At 40.5% G+C, this 18,417-nt stretch overlaps 1 protein-coding gene and 1 long non-coding RNA gene across 11 annotated transcripts in view; one reads left to right on the forward strand and one right to left on the reverse strand.

Annotated features, from left to right (window-relative positions):
• Nucleotides 1-200: 200 nt before the first annotated feature.
• On the reverse strand, nt 201-1,450 carry LOC138761995 (uncharacterized). Its single transcript, XR_011356695.1, has 2 exons — nt 1,352-1,450; nt 201-262 (listed from the first exon to the last, which is right to left on the reverse strand). It is a non-coding gene; the product is annotated as an uncharacterized lncRNA (long non-coding RNA).
• Nucleotides 1,451-1,599: 149 nt separating this feature from the next.
• Nucleotides 1,600-18,417, forward strand: part of LOC138761991 (low-density lipoprotein receptor-related protein 1-like) — a 1,165,126-nt gene continuing 1,148,308 nt past the window's right edge. For all 10 annotated transcript variants that reach the window (XR_011356692.1, XM_069935089.1, XM_069935091.1 and 7 more), the window contains exon 1: nt 1,600-1,696. Coding sequence is in view for 9 of the 10 variants with exons in the window: in XM_069935089.1 (XP_069791190.1) it covers nt 1,630-1,696 (67 nt within the window). In the remaining variant the exon portion in view is untranslated. The remainder of the gene's footprint in view (nt 1,697-18,417) is intronic.

Raw genomic sequence — 18,417 nt, forward strand, 5'->3', positions numbered from 1 at the left:
CTCTTGCACACTGAAGACCTCCATCTTGGTGAAAATTTAAACATTTCTTTATGACCCCTTCCATCTTACAGCTGTCTTAAAATATCTGACTGGCTTGTAACCCACATTTGGTTTCCTCTGGAATATCTTGAACCATGATGTCTAACTCAGTTTTATTGATTATGTTGTTACCTTTCCTTCCTAAGTGAGAGCTCAAATGCTTGGCTATTAAGGCAGTAATTTTATTTAGGCTTGAAAGTTGAAAAGTAGCAGACACTGGCATCTGAAATAAAAACAGAAAATGTCAGGCACACTCAGTTGTTCACTTGGATCTGAGAAAGTGCAAACACAGTTAATATTCAGGTCAAACACCTTGCACCTTTTCCACCAATGCTGTTTGATATGCTGAGTGTTCCCAGTAATTTCTGGGTTTTGGTGTGGTTTTATTGTTGCAATAAAATTGCTCAGATGTTTAACATGTACTATTTAATTATTTTAAGTGACCACTTGGGAATTATAGCAAACACCAGACAAAATTGTTACCACCAGTATTTTATTGCAATCCTTGCACTGCATAATTGATATTGTGTACATTTAACCTGCACAATTAAGAGAGTTGAGGAGTGTTCCTTGAAAACAGAATCATTATAAGCCTATGTACATTTTTTTTAAAGTTTAATTATTTTTCATGTAAGAGACACTAGATTCCAAATCTCATCTTGCAATGATTAGTCACATAATTATGACAAGAATCTGCTTTGAGCACTACAGTGCATTTTGGCTTCAGCTGCAAATTTATTGACTGGCACCATCGTAAGTACGATTCTGTAGATAGACAGTGTTCTGCAGTTCACAAGTGCTGGACAAACACAGCAGATCATATGCTGCATCCATTGAAAGCAAAAGGCAGTCAACGCTACACCTTGTCTACATTGGGGAAACTGGACACCGATTTGGGCAGTACTTCGTTGATGACCTCTGTAACATCTGCCACAGCAGTAAGGACCTCCCAGTGGCCAACCACTTCAATTTTACACATCATTGCCACACTGAGATGTGTGCCCATGACCTCATGTACTGCCAACCTGAGATCTCCTGTAAATTGGAGGAAGAACATCTTATATTTTGTCTCAGCAGTCTCCAACCAGACAGCATCAATACTGAACAATTTCCATCAACTCTCTCCCCCCCAGACTTTTTCTCAGCCACCTGTCTTCCTTCCTCCAACTCCACCCCACTTTTTATTCCTTCTCCTGTCAGAGAGTTATCTTCCTTAGCCCTCTCCCCATCACTTCTCAGATTCTTTCTCTTCACCATTCTAATCGTATCCATATATTACTTGTCAGCCTCCCCATTTTCCTCCATGTCCCACCTTTTTAGTCAGGCCTCTGTCTGCTTTTTGGCACTTATGAAGGGCTCATGGCAAAACGTTAACAGCCTTTTGCTTCTCCAGCACCTGTATGCACTGTACTAACTCCAGCATCTGCAGATTTCTTGTTTGTAGCCAAAGTTCTACATTCTATTCATTGCAAATGTAACCATTATTGCATCAAAATGAATGATTGTTCCTCTGCAATAGGTACTAGACAGCTGGAATTTACATGTCCTGTGAATCATTTTGACTGCATCGGAGCGAGAAGATGTATTCACATGAGCAAACTCTGCAATGGCATAAATGACTGCTTGGATGGGCTTGATGAAGGATATCATTGTCGAGGTAAGGATAACAGTAAAATATTGTTGTTCCTTTTCACGGCAAATTTTGTACCTCACTGTTGTATTTGAGCATGCTTAAACAAATACATTTAAGATAGTGTGCATTTACTTCACAAGCCCATGAACTGAGGCTGCAATTTAAAATCCAATCATTCACAATTGAACTCAAGCACACCCTTGAGCCTGAAATCAGTCGCTCTTCACATTTGGCTTTGCAGATAAAAATTTCCTTAACTGTAATGATATGAAACAAAAGAGGACATTTTGATGTCAGATGAACAGTTGAATTCATTCTTCCTTCCAGACACTGGAATTATGTGCTGTGTATAGAATGTGTGGGCACCGTGGTCTGGAGAAACGTTGTTTTGTCTGGCTGTATACATGCAGCTAGGTGATAATAAACTTGAACTTGAAACATGTGGCAGAATTTAAAATAGAGTAGACCACAATAAAGTTTTACTAGCCATTGTCTCCCTGTAGTTTAATTAAAGCAGATTGAAGACAACTCCTTCTTATTTCCGAGCACTTTAAGATCCTCAAGGACTTTGTAAAGCAAAAACTAAAATGAAGAAACAGAAATCCTGAAAAAAAAGAAAACATCAAAGATCAAGATTCTCAGGAGAATGAGCAGTATATTTAGAGAGAGAAAAAAAAATCCAGGTAATTTAGAATGCATAAATTAGAAAGCTAGTGTGTTTAAGATGTGCAAAGAGGGAAGGAATGGGAGAACAGAGGGACTTTAGGTTCCAAATCCATAGATCTCTCAAGGATATCATGAATTGATAGGCAAGTTAAGAAGGCTTATTGTATGTTGGACTTGATTATTTGAGGGATTGCATTCAGGAGCTATAAGGTAAAGTTGCAGCTCGATCAATCTCTGGTGAGATTACACATGGAATATTGTGATCAATTCTGGTCACCTCATTACAGGAAGGATGTGGAAGATCGAGAGAGAATGCAGAGAAGATTTACAAGGATATTGCCTGAAATGGAGAATATGTCTTATAAAGCAAGGTTAGGAGAGCGAGGGCTTTTCTCTTTGGAGTGAAGGATGAGAGGTAATTTAATGTAGGTCTACAAGAGGCACAGAGAAGGTAGACAGCCAGCATTTTTCCCAGCGTAGGAATAACAAACATCAGGCAATATCTGAACAGAGTGAATGAAGGAAAGTTTAGGGGAGACATCAAGGGTATTTTTTTTTTAAAATACAGATTGTTGTGGGTGCCTGAAATTCATTGTCACTGGTGGTGGTGGAGGCTGGAGAAATAGGGGGATTAAGATTTAGACAGGCACATGGATGAAAGAAAAATGGAATGTTATGAGGTAGGGAGGGTTTAGATTTTTTGGGGGACTGGATATACAGTATATAGGACAACAGAACATCATGGGCCAAAGGGCCTGAACTGTGCTGTAATGTTCAACATCCATATTAAAGAAAATCTACAGTGCCCTTCATAATATTTGAAACAAACACACTTTTTTCCTATTTGCCCCTGTGCTCCACAGATTTAAATTTGTCATCAGTCAACCCACATGTAATTAAAGTGCACATTGCAGATTAAATTCAAGGTTATTTGTAGAAATTTTGATTTGACTATGTAGAAATCCTGTGATTTTTATACATTGTCCCCTTATTTCAGGGCACCAGAATGTTTGGGACATTTGGCTTCACAGGTGTTTGTATATATAATTGCTTCATTCATGCAGATATAAGCCTAGATATAAGATAGCTAGGCTTGCATCTAAGCTTTTGCTCAGCTTTGGAGTCTGTAGTTGTCATTTTTCGACATGAGGACCAGAATTGTGCCAATGAAAGTCAAAGAATTCATTATGAGGCTGAAAAATCAGAATAAACCAATAAGAGACATTGCCCAAACCTTAAGATTACCAAAATCAACTGGAACACCATCAAGAAGAAAAAGTGAACTGGTCAGCTCAATAATTGCAAAGGGACTGGTATTCTAAGGAAGGCCTCCACAGCTGATGACAGAAGAATTCTCATCATATTGAATAAAAATACCCAAATGGATGTTTGACATTTCAAAAAACACCCCAGGAGGGAGGTGTGAATGTGTCAATGGCTACTGTCTGCAGACCTCATGAACAGAAATACAGAGGCTACAATTCAACAGAACTTTGTAGCTGTCCATTAATCTGTTCTTAACACATAACCAGGTTTCATGACCTACTACTCCAGAAGTACACCAGTGACACTTTTGTTCATATGCCATTTGTCTAAGCTCAAGGGAAGGGTATTAGTTATCTAACCACTTCACCTTGCTACTGCCTGATAGCCAGCAGACAAACTGGTCTGCTGCTCCCCATGCTGAGTATGTACAGTTCAAAGATAGGACTTCTGTTCTCCATGTTGTCCTCAAGTCTTCCAGCTTTCACTGCCCATCCTACAGCCACTGAAAAAATGTTGTGGAGCAGAGCAAGGGCAGTCAAAAGCATATGGAAGAACAACAATGTGCAATGCAAAGGTTTGCTGTTGATTATTGTATCAAAACCTATGATTACGTCTGAAGATTGCTTTAAAGGTTTATTTTGTGAGGCATTTATATTTTGGCCATGGTGGTATATGTTGTGGATCTATTTGTAAATGAGAAATAACCCATGAGAAAGGGAACTGTATAAATGCCTTCACCTTATGCTTTTTAGTTAGCAAATTGTAAAATGTTCCTAATATCGCTGGCTTCAGGCTGGAATAAGACTATGCAGGCTTCAGCTTGAGATGTTCATAAAATTTTATGGTCAAAGTGTAACAGCACTGAATTACCGCAGCTTACAAACAAATAATGAATGCACTCACTTGTTTCTTTCAGCACACCATGAAGTTGACTTTCTTTTATTATTCACTAGACAAAACATTGCATTCTCCAACTCCTCAAACACCACCCAATTAAACTCCTCTGACCTTCTCATTGGCTCACTGCCACATGAGTGATCATGACACACCTACTCTCCTCTTCCCAACGAAGGAAATTATGTGATCACAACAGCACCATCTCCACCCCCCCCCACCCCCCCCAACCCTAGCCTCCGAGCCATGCAAGGAGAAGACTGATTGGAACTGTCCTGGTAATGGTCCGGAGGGCTGACAGTTCAGCCCGACTTGTACGATGGTGAAAGACAGGTGATCCAACTGGCAAGGGGGCGACTGTTCCTCTAACTCTGGCTCCGACACAGAACATGGACCATCAATATACGCTGGCTTCAACCATGTCAGTTTTTCCATTCCTGTCGATCACAAAAGTCTTCAGATGGCATTGTAAGACCTGAAAAGGAGCATTATAAATGGACTGAAGTGGCTTATGAACAGCATCATGCCGGAGGAACATGTAAGGAGAACCATGAGTAAACATTCACTCCACGTAGATGCTGCCTTCATTTGTTGATGGAAACACTCAATGAGGATGTTAGCCTGCAGATGGTAAGCTGTAGTGTGAATGTGGGTAGTGCCCATAAGATCAGTAAGAGCTCAGAACAACACCGACTTGAATTAAGGCCTTTGATCCATTGTAATAGTGACCAGAACACCAACAAATGGAATCTAACGATCAATGAAAGCCCTACCAATCATCTCGGCAGAAATGTCAGTGATAGGAATGGACTCCTGCTACCTGGTTGCCCAGTCTTCACAAGTGAGCAGATAACTATATCACTGAGATGGCAGAAGCGGGCCTTCTCAGTAGAAGTGCAAGTGCTGGAAATGGAAATCCAGAACAGCAAAATCCCCTAGCTTGGATATTGTGTCTGGAAACTTTAGAGCATTGAAATAGCAAAAAGGTCCTTGCCCATAATCCAACATCCCGTTTAATATGAAGCCAGGTAAAACATTGTGTAACTAGTTTGATTGATGCTCTTCTACCAGGATGCATTCAATTGTGAAGAGTCTCAAAAATCTCTCGCCTCATCATTACCTGCACAAAAGGCCTAGGCCTTCTTGTGGAAAAAAAATTAAAGATTAACTTTTCACCCAATTCATCCAGGATCAAATCTTGAAGATGGAGACCAGAGTTTATCTCGTGATACCGAATGAGATCAGGATCGGTGTGCTGTGCATGAGCAATGGTGGTGAAATTGAGGTAGTAGTTGTATGTAAGGCATCAATGTCGTGCTTGGACAGGGCATCAACCACGGCATTCACTTATCCTTGGATGTGCTATATGTCCAATGAAAATTGTAGGATGAAGACCAAGTGCTGAATCTCTATGGGTAAGTAGAGATGTGCGCTTATATTTGCAGTATGCATAAGAGGCTGGTGGTCTGTATAAATGGTGAAAGGATGACTTTCCAGTAAAAAGCAGAAATGCTTCACAACGAGCAGATGGCCAAGAATTCTTGACCAAATGTATTATACTTTGCCTGACAACTTGGCAGAAAAAAATGCCAGAGGCTCCATTTTCCCATGGACTTGTTCTAATACCGTTCCCACAGCACTGACTGATGCATCTGTGATAAGAGAGAGCGCTTTTGATGTACAAGCATTGTGGCATTCACAAGCACAGTCTTCACATTATTGAAAACATACAGAGCATCGTCTCCATAGTTCATGATCTTTTGAACACGGATGTATCGGATCCTTTTAGTAGTTCACTAAGGGGTAATACAGATGCTGCAGCATTTGGCAGGAATCAACAATAAAAATTCTCAAATCTCTCGCACTTTCAATTCATCAGGCAAAATACCATGTGGCCTAACTCTATATCCCAAAAATATAAGTTCAGCAGCATCAAAAACACATTTACTGGGACTGATTACAATGTCAAATCATCAAGCCTCTAAAACAATGAGATAAGGTGGCGCTTGTGATCCTCCTCATCCACGTTTGTGACAAGAATATTGTTGATGTAAGAAAACACAAAATCGAGGCCGGCAAGTACGTCAATAAACTGCTAGAATATCGGAGAAACTCAAACATGCTGAAAGGGGTAATTACGGCGAGGGAAACACTCGAGCAAGGCCTGGAAAAGGCAGAAACCAGGTTGAGGGTTCATCATGTGGCTGGGAACATGGGAGGGATGACAGATGCAGCTCACTTGCATATAACAGCTGTGGTCCACGACGCAGCAATTTTTCAAATTCACCAACAAAGAAAAATGTAACAAGATATGGTGGTACACCAGCGGCCTACTGTAGGGGCAACACCTATACCTGCAGGAGTGTACCGCCGGCCTACTGCAGGGAGCAACCTCTGTACCTGCAGGAGTGGAAGGGGCCAGGACAACACCTGGCTGGCTGTCAATCAGTCGGCCTGAAGGGATCAAGCCCCACCCAGTCAGGTGTCAAACACCCTCCGGGATAATAAGCCTGCGCCGGCCTCCCGAAGCTCACTCCGAGTTACTGCAGCTACAGCCAGCCTGGCTCTGTGGAAGTCTTCGTGGATTAAAGCCTGCTGTACAGTCTTTACCTTGTGTGTCTGATTCTGGCTAACAGCGCACCACACAAGAAATCCACTCCCAAAATGGAATTTGCCACATTTACAACTGTCAAAACCACCAATAAGATTTCTTGAGACCAAAGTCCAAAGTTAGTGTCCTCCAGCTATAAGCTTGAATATGAGAATCATTTGTGGCTGAAAGGACAAATGACATGTTGGGGTGTCTGTGTCTTCAGGGTTTGGAGGGACCACTGAAATGACTGCACTGGTATCGACAAGAAATTGAACATTCAAGAGGCCATCTTTGAGGAAAAGATGGCGGCTGACATTGCCTTTACTGCTGGGCCTGCTCATTTGCTGACTGCCATTTGTAGAATTTGCAAGGAGGTGACAGGACCAGGTGGCAGCAGCACCAAATCTCCAATGCTTCCAACAAATAGGCCATCTTTCACTTTTACCACATCCTTAACCACCCTGATTCCAACCAGAAGGAATTCTGTTGCATGTCCAAAGCCTGGACCTGCGTCGTCAGTGCTGCCATTTGCTGGTACTGGTGATATCTTTAATTGGAAAGGTGCTGCCTCTACCTTTGATTGATAAATTGCTGACACTTCACAAGGCACAGTAAGCAGTTGTTCCAGTTCCATTTGCTCCTGTTGACTGAGGAAATGCAGAGGTCGTGGACAGAATGAGGTTGGAATAGTACAACAACTGATCGAGGGTGAACATTTGAAAGACACCAAATGCTCTTGAACATGACAAAGTAAACATCGAAAGAACCGGTTTCCAAAAATCAGCTTTGATAGGATTTGTTCCCATTAGCCTGCAGCAGCTCCTCAATAAGTGTGATAGTGGCCTATCACCTAGGTTGTCATCAGCTAGTAATTGGGCAATATGAGTGTCCTTCGATGGCTGAGTATACTACAGAATAGCCACCTGAAGCGCATTGTATGGGATATTACCATCCGGATCCACTAAGACATCCTTCACTTCACAGGCAACCTGTTCTGGAAGACGCCCCACAAGTAAACGAGTCTTTTGACTCCTCACAATGAAGGCAGAGAATCACACTTTGATGGTGGTCGTGAAGAATGTTGGTGAATTATTAATAAAAAGGTTGGAAATCTTTACTATGACCTCCCCAATTGCTCCTTTAAGGTGTTTATCCTCATCATTTTTAATTAGAAGGTAGGGTTATCCTCACTCGCACTCTCTCCTCCTCCCGATGAAGGTAAATATGCAACCACATCGAAGGAGATCCTGCTAACCACCAGCGAAGTGTACTGTGCCAAATGTGGAGAGATACTGTGAAGGTTGTTTTGTACTACCAAATCATGCTAGATACATTTTTTTTTTAACAGCCAATTCTAGCCATTAAACTTGTGTCACTCAGTTACACCCAATGTAACCTACAGCCTTGTACATTTGGAGGCTGGGAAGAAGCCAGAGCAGATATAAGGAGAACATGCAAACTCCTTACAGATAGCACTGGATTTGAACCCAGGTCGCAGGCACTTTAATAACATCATGCTAGCCTCATCATAATGGTTCCTAGTTTCTAGGTCTAGGAGCTGAGATCGAATATGAAGGGAATCTGAGCATGTCGCTTCCTTATAATCATTCTAATGTCCTGGCCAAAAAATAAAGAAATGAGAATTTTCTAGGAATTAAAAAGGCAGCAGATCAATCATCTCATTAGCAGCTTGTGATTGCTTCTTTCAAAAATGTTCAACTGAAATTTTTCTCTCAAATGTACTAAGCCAATTACAACATATTCTTTTATTGAATGTCATACTGCTATTGGCGTTCCACAGAGCAAATGACAGATAAAAATATAAAATGGTCACACATCAAGACAAATGATCTTAAAGAACTGACATATTACTGGTTACATGATCCTTTGGCCAGATGCCATGTGTTTAATCACTTGAATTACTAGACAGTGCTATTTTTCACATGGTAAAGGCAATGGATATATTCATGAAAGATGGCTTACAGAGCAATTAGTATTTGAAAAAGTCCCTGAACAAACTGAACAACTACAATAAATATGAGTTAAGTGTTATTTTATCTAAAGATTGTTGGAGCTAAATGTTGTGTGCTCTCGATGTTACAATTAAATTGTTCTACTTTAAAGCAACATTCACAAGAAATTGATGAGGTAACAAAATTTGACATTCCATGGTTCCCAAAAGGTAGTCGTTGGCCAGGATTGTTAAACTGGGGCCAATAAACCACTGCCAACCACAATAAAATGAGAGTAGACCATGCACAAAGAAGCAAAAGTGCAATAAATTTGAAGAGCAAAATATTCCACTAACGACTTAGCACTGATTATATTTTTAATAGGTAATGGAAAAATCTGCTTGGATGTGATCATTTATTTTATGTTCCATGGTGTGTTGAGAAAATGGAAGTTTGTCTCCTCTTTGAGTAAGTCTTGTCAGCTGCCAAAATAGACAGCCGTCCATTATTTTATTTGGGCTTTCTTGTCCAAATATTACCATAGGTTAACTATTACCACATGTCAAATGAGCAACAGATTCAGGATTTGAAACTATTTGCCTATTGGAAACTTCTCAAACTCAAGGACATCACAGACATTTATTATTAACCACAGCAACACTTGAACATATTCAGCCCCTTGAATCATTTGGTACAATGAAGAATTTCACAGGTGTATTACCAGTTCACATGGAACACTAAGCCACATTGATGACCATTCTTGATTAAAGAATTATCAGACACTCTTAAAGGAGGTTGAAGAGGAAGGGAATTCCAGAGTTCCATCTGCTGAAAGCAAAACTATTGGGAAGAGTAAAACAATCGATAATAAAGATGATAAAAGAATTGCAGTAACACCACATTTTCAGGCATTTGTGTGGAAGAAGTTTATACTGACATTAAATAAAAGGTGCATGGCCACCAATAAAATAGTTATCATTGTTTTCATGTTTAAATTGCCTTCAAAAATGAGCACAGAGATAAGGGAGGAGTAATTCATGACTGTGGTTGACATCGAGCTGAGCATTAAAAAGAGACAGTTTATTGAGAGAAATCCAGAAGTCTGCAGACAATATGATTGTAGTAAAAACATGACCTGCTGAGTTCCTCCAGCATTTTTTATGTAGCAACCATAGAAGGTAAAGATACATAATGAATATTTCATGCCTGAGACCTTCTTCAAGGCTTCATCTGAACCCATTCATCCCCTTGTGAATATCGATCATGTTAGTTCCAATTTTCTCTCTCTTCATTCAGCAAATTCAAGCACTTTTCCGATTCCTTTTTGAAAGTTACAATTGAATCTGTTTCCGTCTTCCATTAAGACATTTCACTCCAGATCATGAACTTGACTCAAGCTGATCAAGAACATTGATGAAGGGAGGGTGGCAAACATTGTCAATAGAACTTCAGCAATGCTTCTGACAAGGTCCTTCATGGTATCTTGGATCACATTGCATTTGAACCAAGATAAACTGGCCAATTGGATGTAAAATTAGCTTGAGGAGCAGAGTGTGGTATTGTAGGGTTGTTGCTCAGAGTGGTGTGTAGCAGAGATTGGTGCTGGGTCCATTGCTGTTTGTTATCTAAATAATTAATATAGATGATAATGCTGTTGCATGGTAAGTGAACTTGAACATGACACAAAAATTCCTGCTATATTGAAGAAGGTTGTCAAAGGTTAAAACTATGAAAGTCTGCCAAGGAATGGCAAATGAAATTTCAGTCTGACAACTGCGAGTGCTACATATTGATACGTTAAGCTAGAGCAAGTCTTGCCTGCTGAATGGTTATGTCCTGGGGAATAGAATATAGAACATAGAACATTACCGCACAGTACAGGCCCTTTGACCCTCAATGTTGTGTGACTCATATATTCCTTTAAAACCCTCCCAACCCCAAAACCCATAACTTTCTACATTAAAAAAAACATACTCTTGATGTCTCCCCTAAACTTCCCTTCCTCTAATTTGTAGACATGTCCTCTGTTGTTTGCAATTCTTGCCTTGGGAAACAGGTACAGGCTGTCCACCCTATCTATGCTTCTCATAATCTTGTAGACCTTGATTAAGTCTCTTCTATGCTCCAAAGAGAAAGTCCCTGCCTGCCTTATAAGACTTATTTTCCAATCTAGGCAATTCCTGGAAAATCTCCTTCGGACCATAGCTTCCACATCCTTCCTATAATGAGGCGACCAGAATTGAACACAGTACTCTAAATGTGAACAATAAAAAAAGTTTGGGGGTGCACATCCACTGTTCTGTGAAAGGAACAATTAAGTTGACAGTGGGGAAGAAGACATTTGGTTTGTTTGTCTTCATTGGTCAGTATATTGCATGTACAGGCACCCACAGCCTTCTATGTAAAAAATAAAACTTACCCCTAATGTCTCCCCTAAACTTCCCCCACCTTCTTTCTCTTTGTATAGATTCATGCATATATAGCTCTTCCAAAGTTCATAGTGTGGCCACTAGAATCACAGTGGACATGATGAAATAACCACACAAGGTGTTTCTTCAGTAGATAAAATGGATTTACTGTTCAGAATGTGCGCAAACTTTTAAAAGCCTGAATCTCGCACCAGACACCTGTTGACATCATCACGCACTGATGTCACATTGCCGGTTCGATGCCTTCTGGGAGTTATAGTGCCACCATAGGGCTGCTATACACCCACCCCCCCCCTGCCCCAGAACCAGCAGAAGGTTTGTCTGTCTTTTACGGGCTTGACCTCTGCGATGGACTGTTGGCTGCTGCAGTGGGGAAGACTTGTCAACATAAGTCTGTTAATGGTGAAAGAATGTGGTTTCCTTCCAATTTCCAAAATACAGGTCGATCAAGTTTGTCTGAGTATCTTTGAAAAGTTCACCAATTGTTCCCCTACAAACGAAGACATATTCGCAGTTTTTGATGTCTTCGGCCACAAAGGAAGAGTGTTCTCCATGTGAATATCGTGGTATACGGGTCAATTTTCCTACGGCCTCCCTTAGCCTGGTCAACAGTTCTGTTGGATCATTATTTAAGTTGGAATGGTCGGGGATGAACTTCCCTGGGACCACCAATGGTGTGTCATACACGAGCTCAGTGGACAAAGCTTGGAGGTCCTCCTTTTGAGTTGTTTTAATGCCCAGGGCAGCTCATCAGCCCAGTTTAGGTCATATAACCGAATCATCAAGACTGATTTGAAATGTCAATGAAATCTTTCCACCATTCCATTATCCTGGGGATGATGGGCACTTGTATGATGAATGTTGTACTGAGCAAGTGAGGCAAGGCCATCCACAGTGAGGAAGTAAATTGTAGTTCTCTATCCGAAGTAAACCAAAGCGAGACACCAAGGAACTGAGGAACACCAGAGCACAAGTGTCTGTAGTAGCATCTACCATAGGCACAGCCTCAGGTCATCGGGTAAACCTGTCTATTACTGTATAAAGATAACAGCATCCTCTTGAAACAGGAAGCAGACTATCCATTTCCATGTGGACATGAGCAAAACGATGAATAAATGCTGGGATCGATTGCAGTGGTGCCTTAGTATGTTGCTGAACTTTTTCTTTCTGGCAGGCAATGCATGACATTGCCATTTGTGTAACATCCTTTTTAAGACCTTGCCACACAAACCTGTCGGAAACCATATGAACAGTCAATTTAATTGATGGAAGAGAGACCATGCAGAGAGTCAAATATTTGACGTTTCCATGATGATGGAACTACTGGGCATGGGTGTCCCATTGATATATGACAGAGCAGTTTGTTATTAAGTCCAAAATGGACACCCTTCAACTGCAGGTTCGTGATTGCAGTCCAATAAGCATTCGTCTCATGGTCATGTTCCTGGGCCGCAGCCAAAGCTGCATAGTCAATACCTTGACGAAACCTCGAGTGTAGCAGAACGGGAGAGTGGATCAGCTACTACATTGTTTTTTCTGGAAAAACCATAAATATTTGTGTATAATGCATTCCGTGTGTAATGCGACCCCCCATTTTTGAGGGGAAAAATGGGGAAAAGTTTTACCCTCGTGTATAATATGACCTCCACTCACCCGCCTGAGTTGTGCTACTGTCTTACTGGCCGCTCGCCCTCCTGCCCGATTCACGCTACCATCTCTCATGAACCCCCCTCCCCTCACCCGCCTGTGTCACGCTGGCATCTCTCACGACCCACCCTCCCCCACCCCATTTATGCTGGTGTCTCTCAAGAGCCCCCTCCCCTCACCCGCCTGAGTCATGCTGGCATCTCTCATGACCCCCCCCCTCACCCACCTAAATTGCGCTGGCATCTCTCCGGCCCAAGTCGCGAGTTGCAGATTTTTAAATTTTTAAAAAATGTTTTACTCCCATGTATAATGCAACCCACTCTATTTTTGAGGGGAAAAGGGGGGGAATTTTCACTTTATACTCGAATATTTATGATATGTACAATTTTTGGGGAAAATTCTGAAATGAATGATAATTGCTATTGATGTCATGCTGACCAGGGATCTGTGACACTGGAAAACGCAAATGTTAAGAGCTTGTGGTCAGTGTACATAGTAAATTCTCTGCCTTCAAAAAAATAACAGAGATGTCAAATAGATAAGTAAATGGCCAAAAACTCCTTACCAAAAGCACTGTATTTCTTTTCTACTTCACGAAGATGGTGGCTGAAGAATGCAAATGTCTGTGGAAATGGTCATGCCTGCATTTAAAACTGGGTTGTTGAGCATAGTGGCATGAGACAACAATTTTTTTTTTCTTCAAGAAGGCATAGTTTACCTCTTCAATGGATAGATATTGGGAAACTGGACAATAAATCAAAAAAGAGTCTTCATGATCTGAGCTACTCCCGGAAGAAATCAACGATAAAAATTCACCATTCCTAAGATTTTCTGTAGGCTTTTGACCTTAGCAGGCTTTGAGTATTTGGTAATGGCCACAACCTTGGATGGTAGCAGGGTCACACACTCCAGAGAAATTCTATGCCCCCAAAACTCCAATTATTTCTTGTCCAAAAATACATTTATCTGAATTGATTGTTGGTCCAAATTCTTTAAGATGGATAAAAAGTGAACGAAGATGTTCCAAATGTTCCTCCTTGGTCCCATTGGCCACTACAATGTCATCGAGGTAAACGTAGACAATGATCATACCACATCCTAAAGTGTCCATCACCCTTTGAAATGATTGAGCATCATTCTTTAATCTGAATGGCATTTGTAAAAATTCAAACAAATCAAATGGGGTAATTATTGCTGTTTTTGGAATGTCTTCTGGCTCGACCGGTACTTGGTGATAGCCACACACCGTCTATTTTGGAGAAGATTTTTGCTCCATGCAAATTAGCCAAGAAATCCTGAATATGAGGTATCAGATAACAATCTGGAATGGTGGCATCATTAAGCCGCCTGTAATCTCCACATGGTTGCCAACCTCTATTGTGTTTTGGGACCGTGTAATGGGAATGGCCAGGGCCTGTGGGACCTACAAATTCTGCCTAATTCCTCCATCTTGCCAAACTTGTCCTTAGCTAAACGCATCTTCTCTAGAGGCAAGCGACACACTTTCATATAGATTGGAAGGCCCTTAGTACAAATGCAGTGAGTAATGCTGTGGTCTGGAGTGGAAGCAGAAAATTGTAAAGTAGTAATTTCAGGAAAATCTTCCAAAAGCTTGGAGAATTCATCCACTGGTCAACAATGTTTGGAGATGCAGAGCCGGGGTATAGGCGTCTGCCAGAGGAATGGTCTGAAAAGTATTTCCATCTATTAGCCGATGCTCTTTTAAGGTGATGAGGAAAGTATGAGCCTGAAGGAAATCTGCACCCAACAAAGGTCGGGATGCTGCTGCTATAATAAATGGCCAAGTGTAGAGATGATTCTTGAACTTGACATTCATCTTCCTGGTGCCAAAGGGTCAGAATGTTGGAACTGTTAACTGCTCGTAGTTGCAGGTCTAGGGTTTGATGGCATGTGTCAAAACTGGTGGGTACAAATACACTAACTTCTGAACCCGTGTCCACCAGAATTTTTTACTGGGACAGTTGGTCCCATACATACAATAGGTTTGTAGGTTTTTCACCAACTGCCACAGCCCTTACTGGCAATTGGCCTGAGCATTTCCCGTAAATGAGCAGGGTGGAAGGAACTTGCGGGCATTTACTCCCCACTGCCTGTGATAATTACACCAAGACAAGGTGTCAACAGGTTGCTTGCTCATTTTGGAGCATTGTTTGTTTGTAGGAGGTGCTGTGCTAAGAGCATTAGAATGTGACACAGGGTCAATATCGGAGGGGTTAGTTGTGCAGACTGGTCTTTCCTTGCTGTCCTTTTTAGCCAGCTATAGAATGTCTGCCTCTGCTGCTACAGCTCTTGGGTATTTGAATGAACACTTGGATAACAAGAGCCTAATATCGTCTGGCATTCATTCTAAAAAGAGCTGCTTGAATAGCAGATTGGAATTTTCACCAGCTGCCAGGAACAGCATTTCAACCATTAGTTCTGAAGGGGCGTGGTCTCCCAACTCATTGCAGTGAAGTAGTTTGACTGCTCTTTCCCTTGTTAGGTCTGCTTTGTTCATGAATGAGTGAGACAAACACCAGACTGAGTCGAAATCAGGGTTCTTTGTTCTTTATTACCGGATTGTAACACTTGCGACTAACAAAGTTAGTCGGAGAATGCATTCTGCCGTTATCAGCAAAATGGTGATTTTTTATACCCTTGGATACATGCTTAGAACATCATCATATCATTACTTGTCCAATGACTAAAACTGTTGCTATCCTTTCCCTGCTAGCTTCCTGCCTCTCAATCCATCAATGTCTCTCTTATCTTGTAAGTACAAGGATGCATTTACATCTTGTTACAGCCCTGTACAGGGCAGGGTAACTCCTTACACATTCCCATCTCATGATGTTTTACCTTACACCCTACGGAACATATATCTGCAATAAAAATGCTTTTAAGGTGCTATACTTGCTGGAATGTGGTGGATCCCTAAGGAAGACGCCGACCCTCTTAGTGATGGCTTCGTCCGGGCACTGACAAGATGTTAATAATGAGTGGTGTCCAACTCGATTTTGTGCAGGTGAAATTGTATTTCAGCCTGTTGGAACCAGAGTTCAAGCTCAGCTGTCCAGAAAGGTGGCAGCTTCACAGCAACAGCTGCAGAGTTCATGTTTGTCCAAAAATATGTTTTTGGACTCGTTGGGTTCACAAATTGTGGCCACTGGAATCACAGTGGACACAACGAAATAACCACACAAAGCATTTCTTCAGTAAATCCAATGGATTTACTGTTCAGAACACGCGCGACGTTTTAAAAGCCCGAATCATGTGCCTGACACACATTGACATCATCACGCACTGATGTCACGTGGTCAGTTTGATGCCTGCTGGGAGTTGTAGTGCCACCATAGCACCACTGCAATAGGTTAATTGCTCATATAGGTGTATTTGAGATGGTGTGGGCTCTTGGCCCAGAACACTATCTCTAAATTATTTTAAATTAATATTTTAGCTTTGCCATTGTATTTCCTTCTAATAGCTATAATCCAAAGCAAAAAAAAAACAAGTCTTTCTGATCTTTCTGCTTTCCTTGTCAGATATTTCTGGAAACGCTTTTGGCTCATGGCCGCCGGACCTTCTCTAGACCCTATTATATCACTTGCCATTTTTTTTTCTCATCGTCCCTTGGGCTGTTCTTCCCTCAATTTACACTTCTCATCTGTTGCCATTATTCAGCATCGCTATCTAATGCACTCTCATCTGACACTTATGGACAGCTGTTTTTCCTATTTCTTTGTGATCTTTATATCCCTGGCCATTCAGTGAGTTCCAGTTGAGGATACTTTTGCTATCCCTTCATTGGAACGGGTTTAAGCCTGTGATTAAAGAGAAGTAAAAAATGAGGACTTACAATTATATAGCTCGCATTAATTTCATTGTATATCTCAAAGCCGTTTATTGTCATTCATGTACTTTTTGAAATGTCAAACTAAAAATGTACATGCCTTTGAATATTGAAAGTTCAATATATCAAAGATGCTACCTGACATCTGAATGAAATCAATTCATACTTCAGTGTTGAAGGAGAAATTGTATTTCAATTATTAATAATTTCTCAGTTTGCTTTTTCAATTACAGTGCTTTCAAAATTACCAATGCAATTTCAAATCATTCTTTCCTAAATGTCTATCTGAATGATTATTGTATTCGTTGATTGGATAAGCTCATCAACTTTATCCTCTTTTCTCCTGACTTTCACCCCAGCTTCTCCTGTTAACTTCATTTACATTACACATTTCTCGGTCGGCTTTTCAGAAATTATGAACAAATTCCAAGCAGTGGAGAATGAGAAAATTCTAACTTGTAAAACTATCCATCTGCCCTGTGAGGGATAAGAAAAAAAACTCTTCTCTCTCTGTCACTTGTCATGATGAGGTGAGGTGAATTGTAGAGGTCCTCCTGAATGTAAAATCACAGGGAGAAAATTGCTCATAATTTAGCATAATTCAGCTCAATGGTGTTACAGTAGTTAGGCAGGTGTTCTTCTGCAGCACATTATAAACAGGTAGAGCACTTATTGTTCATTATTGTTCATTCAACTATTTGCTGGTCAATATATTAGATGCTGTAAAAAAAAAAGCTATACGTCTTATTTTAGCATTTTTCTTGTTCAGGTTGCATCAAAGAATGATTTCTCAAATATGATGTTTCAGTAACAAATTAGAATAATTGCAAATCATGAATTGAAATAATTTCATTTAAATAAATAGATATGAAATTATAATTGTTGCAGACTTGAGAGGTGCAATTTTATGGAACAGGAAGCAATAAACAAACATTTACATTGGTATTCTCCAAAATAAAATATTGAATAAATTATGCACAGGATCACAATATTAATTATGCTAGCAGACTTTAATGTTCAATATAAGTTCCTTGAGAAGTATTTTCTCTTAGAACCAATATGCGAGTTAGGAATTTGAAGCAATTAAGAATGGAAGCCTCAAATCTCTTCATAAACATTGTTGATCTTGTGTGATTATAGAGGACTCAGCAAGTGTTGCTTCCTTTGGAGACTCTGCTTTATTCCTTATCTTGAGCACTGTCAGTGGGGAATTTGCATGTTGTCTTGTGACCACATTTATTTCTGTCAGGTGATCTGATTTCTTCCAACATCTTAACATTGTTCTGGTAGGTTAATTGGCCACTAAGCTAATTCTTGTAGTTTTGATACGTTTTTTTTTAAAAAAGAATGAAATGAGGGGGATTTGTTGGTAAATGAGTAAAAATAAGTTGAAGGTAAAGACAAATAAGAAAAGAAGATTGGGAATGATGGAATTGGGGATTGCTCTG

Source organism: Narcine bancroftii, chromosome 4 (assembly GCF_036971445.1).
Source record: "Narcine bancroftii isolate sNarBan1 chromosome 4, sNarBan1.hap1, whole genome shotgun sequence".
Classification (NCBI taxonomy): Eukaryota; Metazoa; Chordata; class Chondrichthyes; order Torpediniformes; family Narcinidae; genus Narcine; species Narcine bancroftii.